The sequence below is a fragment of the Pogona vitticeps genome, chromosome 9, assembly GCF_051106095.1.
Source record: "Pogona vitticeps strain Pit_001003342236 chromosome 9, PviZW2.1, whole genome shotgun sequence".
In the NCBI taxonomy this organism is placed as follows: domain Eukaryota; kingdom Metazoa; phylum Chordata; class Lepidosauria; order Squamata; family Agamidae; genus Pogona; species Pogona vitticeps.
Window position 1 is genome coordinate 11379244 of NC_135791.1, and position 15307 is coordinate 11394550.

General features: G+C 40.6%; 1 protein-coding gene across 8 annotated transcripts in view; it reads left to right on the top strand.

Annotated features, from left to right (window-relative positions):
• Positions 1–15307, top strand: part of PTPRU (protein tyrosine phosphatase receptor type U) — a 464942-nt gene that overhangs the window by 300153 nt on the left and 149482 nt on the right. For all 8 annotated transcript variants that reach the window (XM_072979748.2, XM_072979749.2, XM_072979750.2 and 5 more), the window contains exon 10: positions 2159–2360. In XM_072979748.2, the coding sequence (XP_072835849.2) occupies positions 2159–2360 (202 nt within the window). The remainder of the gene's footprint in view (positions 1–2158; positions 2361–15307) is intronic.

A 15307-nucleotide genomic window follows, 5' to 3' on the forward strand; every position in this document is an offset into this window, starting at 1 on the left:
GGAACAGAGAAAAAAAAGAAACCCAAAGCTTGGAAGCTTGTATTTTAGAAAGTAATTACTGTAACTCTAAGACTTCTACCTCTCAAGTTGTCAGTTACTGTTACAATTACGGTTTTGAAAAGTAGCTATTTTCTCTGGATCAAAAGTAACTAAAGAGTTGCATTTGTAGTTACTTATGAGGATAAAACTAAACGCTCAAGCTGCTGGCTCTTCTCCCATCTTCTTTGTTGTCACTTCAGCATTCTTGGCAGAACACAAGGAACCATCTGCAGGCACAGCAGAAGCAAGTTCTTGAATGATGTGATATTCTCCTACATTTATTTTATTTTATTTTATCTTGATTTTTTTACCCTGCCTATCTAGTGGCTAGGCCACTACTCTGGGCAGCTTACAATATAGCCAACAACATGAACATAAAATAAAATTCACCAGTGACATTGATTAAAACATTAGAAAAAAAAACTTCTCAATCTCAATAAATAATACATTCTATACTCTGATAAAAGGTGGCAGCAAACCAAACAATCAGCCTATAGCATTGCAGGTCATCAAAAGTCAGAGAGACCAAAAGCGAAAGTTAAAGAGGGGCAAGAATATGAAATGCCTGGGTAAAGCCTTTGCTTTTTTCCTGAAGTCAAAGAAGGAAAGGGCCTGATGCACTTCCACAGGGAGGGAGTTCCACAACATGGTGGCCACCATGGAGAAGGCCCAGTTCCTAGTTACAGATTTCTGGTAACATCATAGATTGGGAGGTGCAAGTGAGATGGGAAGTCACTCTGAGAGAGGGGGGGCTCTGACAAGTAACAAGGTAAATTCATTTAGTGAAGCCTCACTCCTATAACAGGAAGAATAACCACCCCCAAGAAAAGTAACCAGGAAGAGTATTATAAAAGAAATGATGCCATCATTCATGAAACTACAGTCAAAATGTGGTATAATTATACCTTTATTATTGGGGAAAGGGACAAATTACTATTAATTAGTTGCTTCTGTGTTCCATTGCTTCATGTGGAATAAATCTGAACAACAGAATGATGCAACAGCAGTTTGCCTACAGGTGGGATCTCTGGCCCTGCACAAGAACAAGCCAGTCAGTGGGACTTAATAGGTATTTAGCTGGAATTACCGTATTTTTCTGTGTATAAGACACCCCCACTTTTCTAATCCAAAATTAAGAAAAATAAGTGGGGCTTAGCAAGTGGAGGGGGAAAGGGATCAAAGCTTCAGGATCGCTTTGATCCCTGCTTTCCCCTCCACTTGTTTTTGTTCTCTCCTCAGCTTCCGTGTATATGACAACCCTCAATTTTTAGTCTAAAGATTTTAGACAAAAGTATAGTCTTATACGTGGAAAAATATGGTATACCCAGATTTTAGTAGCAGACTGGTTAGTGTTTGAAGGGGAAAGAATGTGGAGCAATACCCTCGCATGGGTACAAGCTCTTCAAGTCTTGAAATACTAGAACTGTGTTCACTACATTCATTCATCCTTCCATCCCTGAAACAGTCTGCTTTTTGTTGTTATTGGGATGAACAAACAAACAAAAAAAACAAAACTGGGGTTGAAGGCAGGGATAATATAATAGAAAAAGATGGTTTCTGTGGTTTTAGGTAAACGCTGTATGATCTAAAATAATGTACAAGCTAACAACACCTTGGAATTAATGTGAAAAGTTAATTTGTTCACTATTATTATAATTTTTCACAATTTTATCTTGTCATTTTAAGGTCAATAATGTCAGTGATTTGTGTAACAACTGACACTTTGTATTACTTTAATTCCTTACTTCAGAGCAGTAATTGGAGCAGTATTTTTGATATTTTTCTAGTAATTCTAATTAACTTTTTAGAATGTAAAAGTAAGGCATTAATAATGTTTATCATAATATTCACTATTATTAACATCAACAAATTAATCTTCAGATTAATGGTAATAGTAATGTGTTGACAGTAATGCTTCTGTTTTGAATCTCTGAAAATTAACAACTTGGGGAAGCCCTATGTAGAATCTGTATTTGCTGATAGGGAGGAATGCCTCAAACAGACAAGGCTACCTGGTAGAGATTTTCTGGAAAATAAAACAGGAGAATGCTTTAATCTCTGCAGATACAATATCTGCAAAGCTATCTTTTGCTTTCTCTTACTGATGTTGTCATCCTAGATCAGCTACCAGAGCATCGAATCCTCTGATCCTGCAGTAAATGTGCCTGGCCCGCGACGAACTGTTTCTAAACTTCGAAATGAAACATACCATGTTTTTTCCAACCTGCATCCTGGAACAACCTACCTCTTCTCAGTTCGGGCACGGACTGGCAAGGGCTTTGGACAAACAGCTCTGACTGAGATCACAACCAACATCTCAGGTAGGTGGCATGGCTGATGAGAAAGATGTTTGGGTTTGGAGCAGGGCAAAATCTAGGCTTCATCCGTAAGACTGGACCTAAGCCATTTGGGTTCTCTGCCATGGTGCATGGAGTAATTGCTGGAAAGACAGTGGTTCCTGCTTTTAAAAGTTTGATGACTATATGTGTCTGGTTCCTGCTCACAAATACACCAATAGATGATCATGGCTCAGTTGTAAGCCTCTCTGCCAGCTCCTTATGTAAGGAAATCATATTAACCTTTGCATGATTTTTTTTCTGCAGTTCCAGTTGGATAGATATATTTCTATCTTCAGTTGCTTTTCTAGGTTGCCTCCACTGTTTCTGCACCCATTCATTCTTCTTTTGTGGTGATGCCTTGTTATAAATAACCAATGTTCCCTTGTCAACAAATTCCCTTGAGGGTACACATAGCAGCTTCCTTGCTCTTTCCCTCGCATTGCAATTGTTAGAAAGACTTGTCCCAGTTCTCTGGCTGGGGGTCACAAAACAGAACATAGTTAGTAATATACAATAAACTGTATTGCTTTCAAAAGTGGAAAATCACTATCACTGACACACACAATACTGTATATATAATGACTATCTCTGAATAATAAAACAGTTACTCTTTTATAGCTCTAAGTGGTAAGTTTCAAAATAACACTGAGCATGTGCATAAATGCATAAATAATTACTGAAAGCAACTACAACAAAGTCAGCTCTTAGGTGACATGATCAGGAAATGTTTATCTTTTATCAGGTCAATGCCTCTGCTTGACCTGACCAAGTGAATACAAACTTTCCAGATCCACTCCACGCATATATGATCATTTCCACATTCTACATTCTCTCTCCCCCTGCCCCCATCTCCACATTCTCTCTCCAGCTACTCTCTCTCTTCCCCCTGAAAACTTTGGCATAACACTTCTAAATTGTGACATTTGCAATTAAGTGTTTTGTAAAGTAAGCATCAATTACAAACTAAGGTGCCCTGGGACCATGAAATTTTGCATGGTCCTGTAACATGGTATGTCTCCACTGCGGAACTGCAAGCAATAAGTAGGTAGGTCTTGTGCCAGATTTTTTTTTGTTATCACCAGATAAGAAGGCCAAGAGATCCAGGGGTAAGGAGTTGGACAGAGGAATAAGGGATATACATGGAACTATAGGGCCTATTTTACTTCTAGGTATGTCATTTGAAATGCATTTGGATCTAAATGTATTGTTCGGCTTATGAAAGCAAGCAGGCAAGCAATCAAGCAAGCAAGCAACAAAAGAGTGTGTGGGAAAGCTCTATTTCAAGATATACAGTGGGCCCTCAACTTACGAACTTAATCTGTTCCGGACATCTGTTCTTAACCCGAAAAGTTCGTAACTCGAATCAGCATTTCCCATAGGAATGCACTGAAAACCATTTAATCCATTCCGGCTGTTTTTGATTCTTAAGTTGAGGGGCGGTTCGCAAGTCGATTCATTACTTCCCATAGGAACTAATGCAAAGCTACTTAATCCATTCCTACCACTAGGGGCAGAATTTTTTCTGAAGTGAGAGATGGTTATGTCACATGAGTGGTTCCTTGTGATGTGAGAAAGGCAGGTGGGGAAGGTTGGGGTGGAGGATGACATGACTTTAGCTACAGCACAAAGGCCCTACTTGCCTCACCTGCAGCACACATGATAGGTGAATGGGACGTCCTCCAGGCTGTATCCTGCTACTGGAGCTTGTGGGACGCTTATTGCCAGCCAACAGAACAATTTCTTGCAGATTCTGCATCGCTTCTGCTAAGGCTTATGAGTTGCAAATCTGGTACTCCACACTCTGCAGTGCTCCAAATGGCATAATAGGCCCAAGTGCATGAAGCCATTGCTTCCTTCACTCCCAGCCTTTTTAAGTGCTAATACTGGCAGGTAGAGTCCACCTGCAAACACCTTTACATTGAGCAGGTGAGCCCCGGTGTCTATCGGAATGTATACAAACAGGTATGCAGGCTTTAAAACCACCAAGCAAATACGAAAAGCAGAGTTCCTCTTCTTCCATGCCACTTGCCCTGAATGTAGTCTTCCGACCTGGAGAAGCATAGCAGTTCCCAGGCGTTGGTATCCTGAGGCCTGGCAGTTTTAATTATATGTTTAAGTGAGAATACAGACTCCTGCTTCATGGATTTTCCTCCGGTTTTCACAATGTAATTGAGAATTCATTAATAGAACACTGGTGTCCATTTAGTGTTGCTAGTGACAAAGTGGCAAATATTAAAGTCCTGGCATTCATTAAGATAGTCCTGACATACACAGAACCAAGAAAAAACCTGAAAATGCATGCAACTGTGTTGATTTGCTTTGACTGTGTGCATATGGATAATAGTAATGGATTTGATTTAATAATGCTAGTGGCAACTAAAAATTTCAACAGATGAGCTAAAACACAGGTAGTTGTCAATACAACTCACTTTGCATTGCATTTTTAATTATACTGCTTTGGGACCTGCATTAAATGTTGAATCACCAAATGAGTGGCTGGAAATCCTGTTCACATTCCTTTGCACTGCATAATTTGAACATCATCATCTGGTGACTGAGATGCTTAATATAATTTAATTGAAAACTTCCTGTCCTACCTTTCAGGTTCTGAGGCTTGCTAAAGATCCCTTTTGCCTTGGGGAAACCTTCCCAGCCTTGGGATATGGGGAAGGAGCCTTTAATACTTGAAAATTGCCACTAAATTAGAACTCCTGCTGGCCATCTGGTGGCATTTTGGTGATATTTAAGGCTCCTCCTGTTCCACCCTGAGGCCATCAAAACTCAATGAGGAGTAGCAGTGGCAAAACCACTTCTTAAATATTTAACGTATCTTGAAAACCCAATTATGGGTGTCATAAATTAGATGCAACATGACAATGCATAGCCCTAATAAAAGTTAGTTCAATTGTTTATTCTGCTAACTTTCCCATCTCTGGGATGTGTGTGTATGTGAGAAAGGGGGAGATTATATGTGCAGATAAACACATATCCTACTTCAAAACAATTTATTGTTACTGGAAAAAAAATCTGTCTTCTTTCTTCTAGCTACTTTGAATATTGTCACCAAGCTCAGAGGCAACAGGGAAGCATGTGGTTTATACCTCTAGGGCAGAGCATGTTATCATCCTCACTAATCCAAAAGTCTCTGTGCACTGGCTTTGCAAGCCCGGGCTCTGATCCACTACTGGGTGTTGTGGGATCAGGTTCTTATTCCAGTGCAAGGCTAGGGCTATGAAACAACAAGGTTTTCTTTGTTCCAGACAGAAGGCTCAGTATGCAGAATTGCTATATGCATATGTTGTTATACCTCCCTACTTCTGTGCTTTACCTGGATATGCACAGGTGGAGAGGATGGATTTTATTTTTGCAGCCTCTTTGCCTATTGGCCCATCTGTGAACTCTCTGGCAAAGGCATCTGGTTAGTTGCCAGGTGGCTCGAGTCTGATGTCTGGCAACCTATTAAGAATTATGCTAAAAGCCAGAATTTTTCAGTACAGCCTGTGCCATGTGCTCATTGCTTTGTATGCAAGACGCAGGAGGCAATAGGCTTGCTATTCAAAAGCATTTTGAATCCAAGCCCTGGAAATCCTCCTTTTGCAGGGAACGGGGGTCTCTTGTGGTCTCAAACCAGCTCCCCGGTTCCACAATTGCCTGCCTGCAAACAGCTACTGCATGCTAACTCCTTGTATTCCAGTGTTGACTGCAGCTGAATTTAAACCAGCAAAATGCTTCCGTGTAGCATTCTTTGAAAAGCACTTCCAGATCAATACACGGAGCCACATTCTCTACAGTGCACCTTCAGATGTTTCTGTATAATGGAAGTGAACCAAGATGTTTTTCTTCCTCCAATTTAACATTCACATTTGCCCTGATCAAGTGGTGTGTGTGTGTGTGTGTGTGTGTGTGTGTGTGTGTGTGTGTGTGTGTGTGTGTGTGTGTGTGTGTGTGTGTGTGTGTGTGTGTGTGTGTGTGTGTGTGTGTGTGTGTGTGTGTGTGTGTGTGTGTGTTTGCTTTAAGATGGGCTGTCTGGATATGCCGAGACAGTGTGTCAAGAGTGTGTTGACATACATGAGTTTCTCATGCCCAATAGAAGAGTAAGACAACATGGGTAACTTTGACGTTTCCCCACTTTGTCCAAAAATATACTTGCACAAAATTATTATTTCCCCCCTTTTTGAAGCTAAGGAAGGATGGTAAGACTGGCTGATAGAAAGACACCAACAACCAAACTGGAACTACTGATTCCTTAAAATCCGTGTGAGAAGACAGCAACTACAGTGATTTAGTGTAATCACACAGTTTGCACAGTTACCCAAAAAGAAAAAGAGAGAAAGAAATCAAAAACCAAACACAATAAAAAACATAAATTAGCCTTGAGATTGACTGGAGGGAGAAAGTCCTCCCTGTCTTCCAGGTGAGAAGAAAACCAAACCAAACCCTGATGTTCCTAATTCTTGGAGAGAGAAAAAATGAGACATACAAATTTTTATATTCCTACTTGAAAGACCTGTCTAAAAAGTTATACCATTGAAAGGTTCCAAAGCACTTCATAAGTAAATGAAGATGTTAGTGCTATTACAGACACAATACATTGTAGATAGTTATACCAATTGGTTCAAATCTCCGTGTACCAATAAGACCATGTTACAGTAGCAATAAAGCTAGATCAGGATGCAGAGATGTACAGTAAAGGAACCTCTCAATCTAGCTGACCAAAATATTCAAACGGCAAGTTACAGATTTTAAAAGTTGACACTGCTGCCCAGTCCCTTGAAGCAGCATCTGTGGGGTGAGGACGAAGACATTATTTGGAGTCATGATTCCTTCTCTTATGTAAGACTTAAAGATGGAAGTTCTCATGTCTGAGACATTAGGAGAAAGAATAAAACACATATTTTTACTTGCAGTTCTGAACTGATCAACAGCCAATAAATAGATTTCCAACAGGCTAAAGAGATGGAAAGGAACACTCAGCAGAGAGGCGGGGCTCCCTTTGAATTCAGAGCAGGGAGCGGATGATTGGCTACTGCTGGATAGATGGATAGTCCTCCCCCAGCCCAGAAAAATCTCTCCCAGCCACTCAACCCACAGGCAGCATGTGAGGTTGCTAATAAATCTCCAATGGAAACGTCTCCTGACTCTCACAGCTGCTGAAGCCTATGGTGATACAGTATCTTCATGTATTGTTGGAGAATTTAGGGCCCATGCTGGAGTAAAAAGGAAACTCACAATTCAACTTGGAGCTTGTCTATTCTGCATCAGACTGTAGTTACTCCTCTGGAAAGGCTCTTGTTTTTCCCACAATATATATTCCACAAAACATCTCCTGTGCATGTGATGGCTGGTGCAAGAGCATTAGGACAAGAGACTCTCCTACAGTGTACATTATACAAGAGAGATGTCACAGCCCCGGCCATGCTGTGGCAGTCGGTGTGAGTGGCAACCCAGTACAGTTGAACTGACCGCGGAGCCACCTGTCTCACTGTGCTGATTCCTTTAAATATGCTTCCCCTTGAAATGGGATTCTTCATGCTTCAGAGGCCCTCTCCCCCTTTCCATCTACCCCGCAGTCAAAATTCAAATGGAAAACAGTATGCATTACATTTTATAACCCTGCTGGATAATTTACTTGCAGGGTGGTCCAAAGGCTGCCTTGTTTACATTACAGAATCTCCAGCGCGGGAACACATTTCCTAACTCAGTGGAGCGGCTTTGATGGGATCTATTAGTGGGGGTGGTCTAGGAAAGGAGAAATTGAATGCTGCCGGCCCTGCGTATTGCTGGAAATGGTCCTGGAGAAATGATATTTATCTGCGTGAGTGGGAGATGTTGTCTGAGGTGGAATAGATAAGGTGGCATCGCAGAGTTGAGGAGGGTTTGTGTTTTTCATTAGATGACGTAGGACTTTGTGTGCACAATTTTTTCCTTCTTCCCTGAATAATGTCTTTCATTTAGCAAGATGGGCCTATCTTGGTAGATGGATGGTGATGACACAGATGCAGAGAATCATATTTTGTGTATTTTTCATTTGATAAGCATTGCAGAAGAGGGAGCAGAGCAAAAATGACAATAAAAGAAATGGCCCTTTTCACTGTGAATGAAAACAAAGATCAGATTTGGGTAATACTTTTATTAGGGCCCTTAAGCTTACACAGGAGCCAAGGCAATGGATAGATTTTTGAGTTTCAGACAGCCTTCTGGCTCCAGAAATGAAGAAGAGCCATTGATGATATATCCTGCAAACAAAATTAAGCATATCTATTTCCTTCCCTGTCTGCAATCTCTGTCTAGCTGCAATGCTAACGGCACAAAATCTGGCCCAATTTTGGATTGAATTTTCTTGACCTGCCCCCCTTCCTTTTTTTTAACCTTTTGACCTGATGAAGAACGTTGAGCTTGGTTGATTGTAATAAAGGCGATGCCCAACTGTTTTTGCTTGTTGATAGCCTTGTTTGGTTAAGAGAGGAGAGCCTAGACCCTAAACTCTCCATCTTCACTTTCTCCACATGCAAGGTCACATTTCTGAATGGTTTTGTTCATGTGTAGGCTCTACATGTGAGGAACAACCCTGGAAAATCTGGGTTCTTGCTGGAATGTAGAGCCTTTGTGTGAGCAGGAACCTCTTCGCTTCAGAGATGGAGTTGAGGAGGAAGGAAAGGGAAAGAGGTCAGCGGTCATCTCTAAGCAAGTTGCTGAGAATTAGATAACTAATGGCTGAATAGTGCTTGCTTTTAATGAAAGGTACCTTACGTTAAGTTAGAGTCTTAATCCTGCCAACCCTGATTGTCTACTTAGATCTCTGTGAAATACTGAGAAGTTTATTGGGTGAAGGCTGTGTGGCACCAGTTTTTATTTATTTATTTATTTATTTACAATATTTTTTAGCCGCACCATTGCCAGTGGCATACAGAAGGTCACTTGTTCAATATCCATTATCTCTAAGAGTCTGGAAGGAATCACCCCAGAAACTCTGGACAGCCGTTGCCAGTACTGGGCAAGATGGACCAGTGGCCAGATATAGAGAAGATACTTGCCTGTAGTCTTGAATTAAAGATTGCATAGGTCTGTAATGCATAATAATAATAATAATAATAATAATAATAATAATAATAATAATAATAATAATAATAATAATAATAATAATAATAATAATAATAATAATAATAATAATAATAATTTATTGTCATTGTAAGTATATACACATACAACGAAATTCACAGACACCCAGAGACCAGACACATGCACACACATAAAATTCCCAAACACTCCCCACCCACTAAAAATACTGACACCAAACGGAATAGAAAATCCCACCTTCATTCTTTTTGTGGGTTTTTGTTTTATCTTTATCTTCTATTTTTTAAAATGTTTTTTTGGCAGTGAAGGCTTCAAGCCAATGCCCAGAATTTACAGTATGAGTTCTTAGATATTACAGGAAAAGCTAGTTCTGCCAAGGCTGGAGTGCTAGATGGAATATTCCAAAAGCCCCAGCCACTTGGCCGTGGAAGCACTCTGTTTCTGGGAGAAAGAGAGAAAGGCCTGCTTGGCCCAGAGGAGAAGCAAAGCGGGCATTATTTAGAAGACCCATTATCATAGAAATAACAGCCCCCTTTCCCCAAAAAAAGCATGCCAGAGGGGAGAGATTACTGAGAAGAAACAAAATACTCTGACTTGCAGAGGCACAAACAAGGGATTAATTGGACTTCATTAACAAGCCATACAGTACTTAGGGCTGTTTGCAAATGTCTGTGGTGTAGCTATTAAGAGGGCTGAATGGGTTGATGATGTTTTGTTAATGGGGGCACTGGAATTACAAGCCAGCAGGAGATGGCCCTGAGTGACTACTAATTAATCAGAGCCTGCAAGCTGTTTGCAAAGGGAGGGTGAGTGAGGGCAAGGATTAGTTTTTGAGGTGATTGAGGGGGAGAAAAGTATGAGTGGTTAGTGGATCAGGGTTGGCAAAACAAAGCGTCTTTCCCACATGCCCATGTATTGGATGGGAAATTCACTGTACAAAGCACATTTATATATTATTACACATTGTCACCAGCTTAATAGGAGCCATGAGAAAAGAAAGAAACCAGAGGCCACCTCCTGAAATTACAGACCTATTGGTGTAAAAGTAGCTTATCTATCAAGGTGATAACTTTGACCTGATCAGAGATGAAGTTCATACCACTCAATACTTAGTGGCATGTGTATTCTATTCCCTGTCAGTGTCAATGTAGGGCAGCTAAGCTATAAAGATCCTTTTATTGATAGGGGTTGGATCAACTGTGCCAAAAGAATAATTTCATTTTTATCCTTCTTAGGAAGCACGGTATATGGTATATCACATGCTATATCTACCGCTGGGCCCGTTCACATGGCTGCCAGTTCAATTGGTACATTTCTTGTTATTTGTACCGCTTCTGTAGGCTACACATGCCATCTCATATAAATAAATTCATTTGTAGTCCTGTTTCTGGGGGTCCCTGCTATCCTAAAATTTTCTTTTTCTTTTTTAATAATTCATAGACTATCACTATTTTCCTCTCACTTCCAACTGTTAGTCAATGTGCAACCTGGTGGTATATGTCACCTGCAGCCCTTCTGTCCTTTCCTTTTTAATTTTCACTTCCTGATTATTTTCCCCACTTTCCATTTTCTTCTCTCTTCTTTTTCTTCTCTCCTCTTCCCCTTTTCCCTTCCCTCCTTTACTCATCCCCCTTTCCTTATTTTCTTGCATATATCGCCCTCTCAGTTCTCGGCTTTCATTTTTCTTTTCCATTTTGAACAGCATTGGGAGGAAGAAGTAGGTTTTAAAAGACTTGCAAAGTATTGTGAAGAGCAGAGAGAGAAAGAGAGAGAGAGAGATGTTAATGCAATGTCCCTTTCTTTCTCCCCACAAACAATTCAAAGCAGGAAATGCCCCTTTCTCTGCTCAAGCCCTCTTTCCCCTTTTCTTCCTTAGACCCACAAGAGTAGAGGGAGGCTGTCTCCTTATGAGCAATATATTGTTTTTGTGGCAGTGGCTGCTGCTGCTATAAGCAATTTATCAATAGATCTTTTAATTATTTTTTTAAAAATGTTACAAGTGTGGTAGCCATCAATTGGCCACAGTGCCCCAAAACCTGACCCCTTCGCAAAGTAAATAAATCAGCAGACGCATGCTGAAGGGATAATGATTCAAGCAATACATGATTGACTCTTTTGCCCCAATTGTAGGTCAGTGGCAGTGGGGTCTGCTGCAGTAGACAAGGACTGGTCCACAGTCCCAGGAGTGAATAGGCCCCTTCATCATGGGTAGGCAAGATCCTAGTGTCAGGAGGATGCTTTGAGTCTCCGACTCATCATAGCATGCCTTCGAGGGTCCCCATGGCTGAAATTGTAGTTGCTTTTTATGGGAGGAGGATGCCAGAATACTCTCCTGCATCACCGTCAAGACAAAGCATCTGCTATAAGAGGAGCATTTCTTGTGACAGCTGCGATTTTGAAGCACAATTTCATCCTATTCTATTTCTTCCATTCATATTTTTTAAAAGAAAAGAATCTACAATGAAATCTATACCCATTTTCCTGTGCAATTTTGTGTGAAAGAACTTTGGCAGACATTTTATGTGCAGTTTTCCCTAAGAGGGAAAGGAAGGGAGAAGGGAAAGAAGAAACTAAAGTTCTCCCTAAAGTATGTCTTTTTGCAAGCAGTTTTTGATAGAAGAGAACGACATAGCAAAATGGGGAGAAGTGCAGAAAGCAAAGGATCATTGTATTCTAGTTTATGTGTCAGTTTAGAAAAATGAGTCTGAGATCTGTTTATATGAAAAGGTGGCCCAGCCAATGCCTCCCAAAAATGCCATCTTTGTGTTCAGTTTTTCTTTTTGACCACTTGGAGTTTCCTTACTTTGTTTTCCATTTGGCCTCCTCTGTCAGACACAGAACTAATGAATGTATCCTGCCACTTTCTGTGTCTCTTACACCAGAGCAAAGGACTGTGGGATAATAATTGATTTTGGTATAATCAGTGCAATGCAAATAGAAGACTGGTGTAACTGTCGCTGCTGGTTTAAGTTATCAAGTATTTAAAAGAGAGAGAAAATGGGCAACCCTCTGAGGCTCTGCATTTGCACACGGTGCATTTGCACTTTTCCTTTTTTAAAAACACGCCCTCACTGCCAAAGACAAATTCTTTCATATCCCCCAAACTGTTTTGTCTCTTCCTCTCATGATGTTGCATCTGGAATCTTTCCAGGGCACAAGCTGCACAGAGGAATACTAGCTAGCTCAGGTTGTCAGTTGGAAACCAGGAACTTAATTCATCTCAAAACGGGCCATGGGGTTTTTGACAAAAGCTAGTAGTTTAAACTCAACTGAGTTTGTCTTTCTGATTGGCTGGTCTCATCATTTCCGTATAAACTACCTATTTCCCTTTTCTTCTAGAAACAGCTGGACCTACGGTAGGGCCACTTAAGGATTTTGATCTTTGCAAATGCATCGTTTTGACTAATCTGCAGATTGCAGTGTGTAGGTATCTGAACCTACTTCACGTCAGTATCATTCTGATACACACTCCTTCATTCAAGAAAAATAGTTAAGGAAACACTAAAATACACGATATTCAAAGAAATAAAAGAAATATATTGTGTTGCATATTTTGAGAGGAAGTTTGAAATACATATTTAAATCCTACTAAATGCAACATTTGTGCAGCTTTTTAGAAAGAAGCTTCTCAGAATGTTGGAGAAATGGGGCTGGGACAGTCTCTACCATTGGGCTGGCCAAGGTCATCATCTAAAACAGCAGATGCTAGGATGTAGCAGGGGAGGATGCAGAGAGAGAGAGTTGAAAGATGCTGCTGCTTTCTTTGCATCCACTAAGCTAGTCTGGTGTTTTCGGGTGTAAAGGAGTTTGTTGCTAGACTAGCACTCTTAAAGAAGGATTATTTGGCAGTCCAACTAGCTTTTCATGGTCATGGAGTAGGCAGGTGGGGAGGGATTATGGACCATTGGAGGAGTCCTCCAAGCACCATCTCTTTGCATTTATCAACATGAATTTGACCCAACTCCAGGAGGCAGTGGAAGACAGGAGGGCCTGGCGTGCTCTGGTCCATGCGGTCACAAAGAGTCGGACATGACTAAATGACTAAACAACAAAAATCCCGAATATCAGATGTAACTAAAGGCTAGTCTGTCCTTTCCTCTCTCTGTCCTGTGCTCCCTCCCACCTATCCTATGTTTTCTGATATTCTGAGGGGCTATTCTCACCCCTTGCACTTTGACTTCCTTTCTTCTTTCAATAAGGACCAGACCTCCTGCATCGACAATATCCATCTTTACCCTGACACAGACCTTCTTTTAAGTTAAAAATAGGATTTAATCTTTTGTAAATTAAATTTAATTTTCTCAATAAATCTTGTTGTTTTGAATGTTAACTACACCACATATATTTTCTATGGGTCTGCACTGGGACTAACCACCCAGATGCTTGTGTTGATCTAACTCTGCTAAAAACAGATACAGAAGCTCAGTGATTCAGGTGTCTGGCTGTGGTTGGGAGTTTGATTCTCCACTGTGCTTCCTTGACAGGGGTTGGACTCAGTGATCCGTAGGGTCTTTTCTGCAGTTCTGCAATGTTGTTGTTGTTGATGAAGATGACGCTGTTTTTTAATTCTTCACCTCAGTTGGCCAAGTGTTTTTGGCCAGGCCTAGATAAAATGGGACAGACTTCTTAGAATAAAAACACGTATTTTAAGTGCAATGGACTTCAAATTTACTGATTCTGCCAAGTCTACATCTAAGAATATAAATCTGCCATATGCATCCCAGTTTGCAGAATATAAGCTCAGGACATTTCTTTAAAAGGGCAGGGACACCCTAGTTTGATCACCAGGGCTGAAGGTTTGCCATAGGTTTGCCTGCCAAAATATGCTGATGTGAAAACAAGGGAGTCTTTTCCTGCCTCTGTCTTAGGTTTTCAAATACTGTGATATATAATGTGGCACTAAAGGGAAGTAATAACCCACAATCAATACCTATATGGAATTTCTTGTCATTTCCCATCCTAGGTATCTTGCCTTTTAATTTTTATGTATGACATGCATATGCTCCCTTTCTGCCAAAGCACTGGAGGCAGTTAATGATGGCTTGCAATTTATTCGCTGCACAGCCCTATATGTATTTATTGCCTGTTCTTTGCTCGCTTTTCAGAAGGCAGTAAAAACTTATTTGTTTTGCTGAGCACTTAACGATTGGTCATGAGGAACTTATGGCTGCGAGAAAAGTTAGCTCTGAAAAAAAAAGAGAGAGGCTTCTGCAGTCCAATTTTCTGTATCCTGAAAGTTGCCAGCCAGAAGCCTGTGGGAAGCCCATAAGCAGGACTTGAGTACAGTAATACATTCCTGCTCATGTTCTCTGGCACATGGCTTTCAGAGGCCCACTGCCTGGGGTGCTGAAGAGAATATATAGCTTTTGAGAGCAGAAGCCATCAACAGTCTTGTCTTCCATAAAATTATCTCGTTCTCTTTTAAAAGTGGTCCAGCCTTCACAGGGTACTGAGGGACATCTTGGCCCGTGAAGTATAGATGGGCCCCACTCCATTTTACTGTTAACTATTATTGGATTTTGTTCTGATGAGCTTTAAACTCCTACGTGCCTACTGTTCTATGTAAAACAGCTTTCCCAAATATGGTACCCTCCTGATGTTTATTCATCTATTTTGTTACTTTGTTTCTATCCCTTTATTTAATTAAGTAAAGAAATAATTAATTTGTCTCCTCCCAGCATTCCCAGTTGTTGGTCACACTGGGTGGGTATCGTGAGCCTTGTAGACCAAAATATCTGGGAGAAATATCTGTTGTAAAGATTATGTCTTAGTTGTGGTCTTTGGTATTGTTGTGTTTATGCCACATGTTATGATATTGCAATTTTAGCAGAAGCTTTAGTAACAACTCAGAA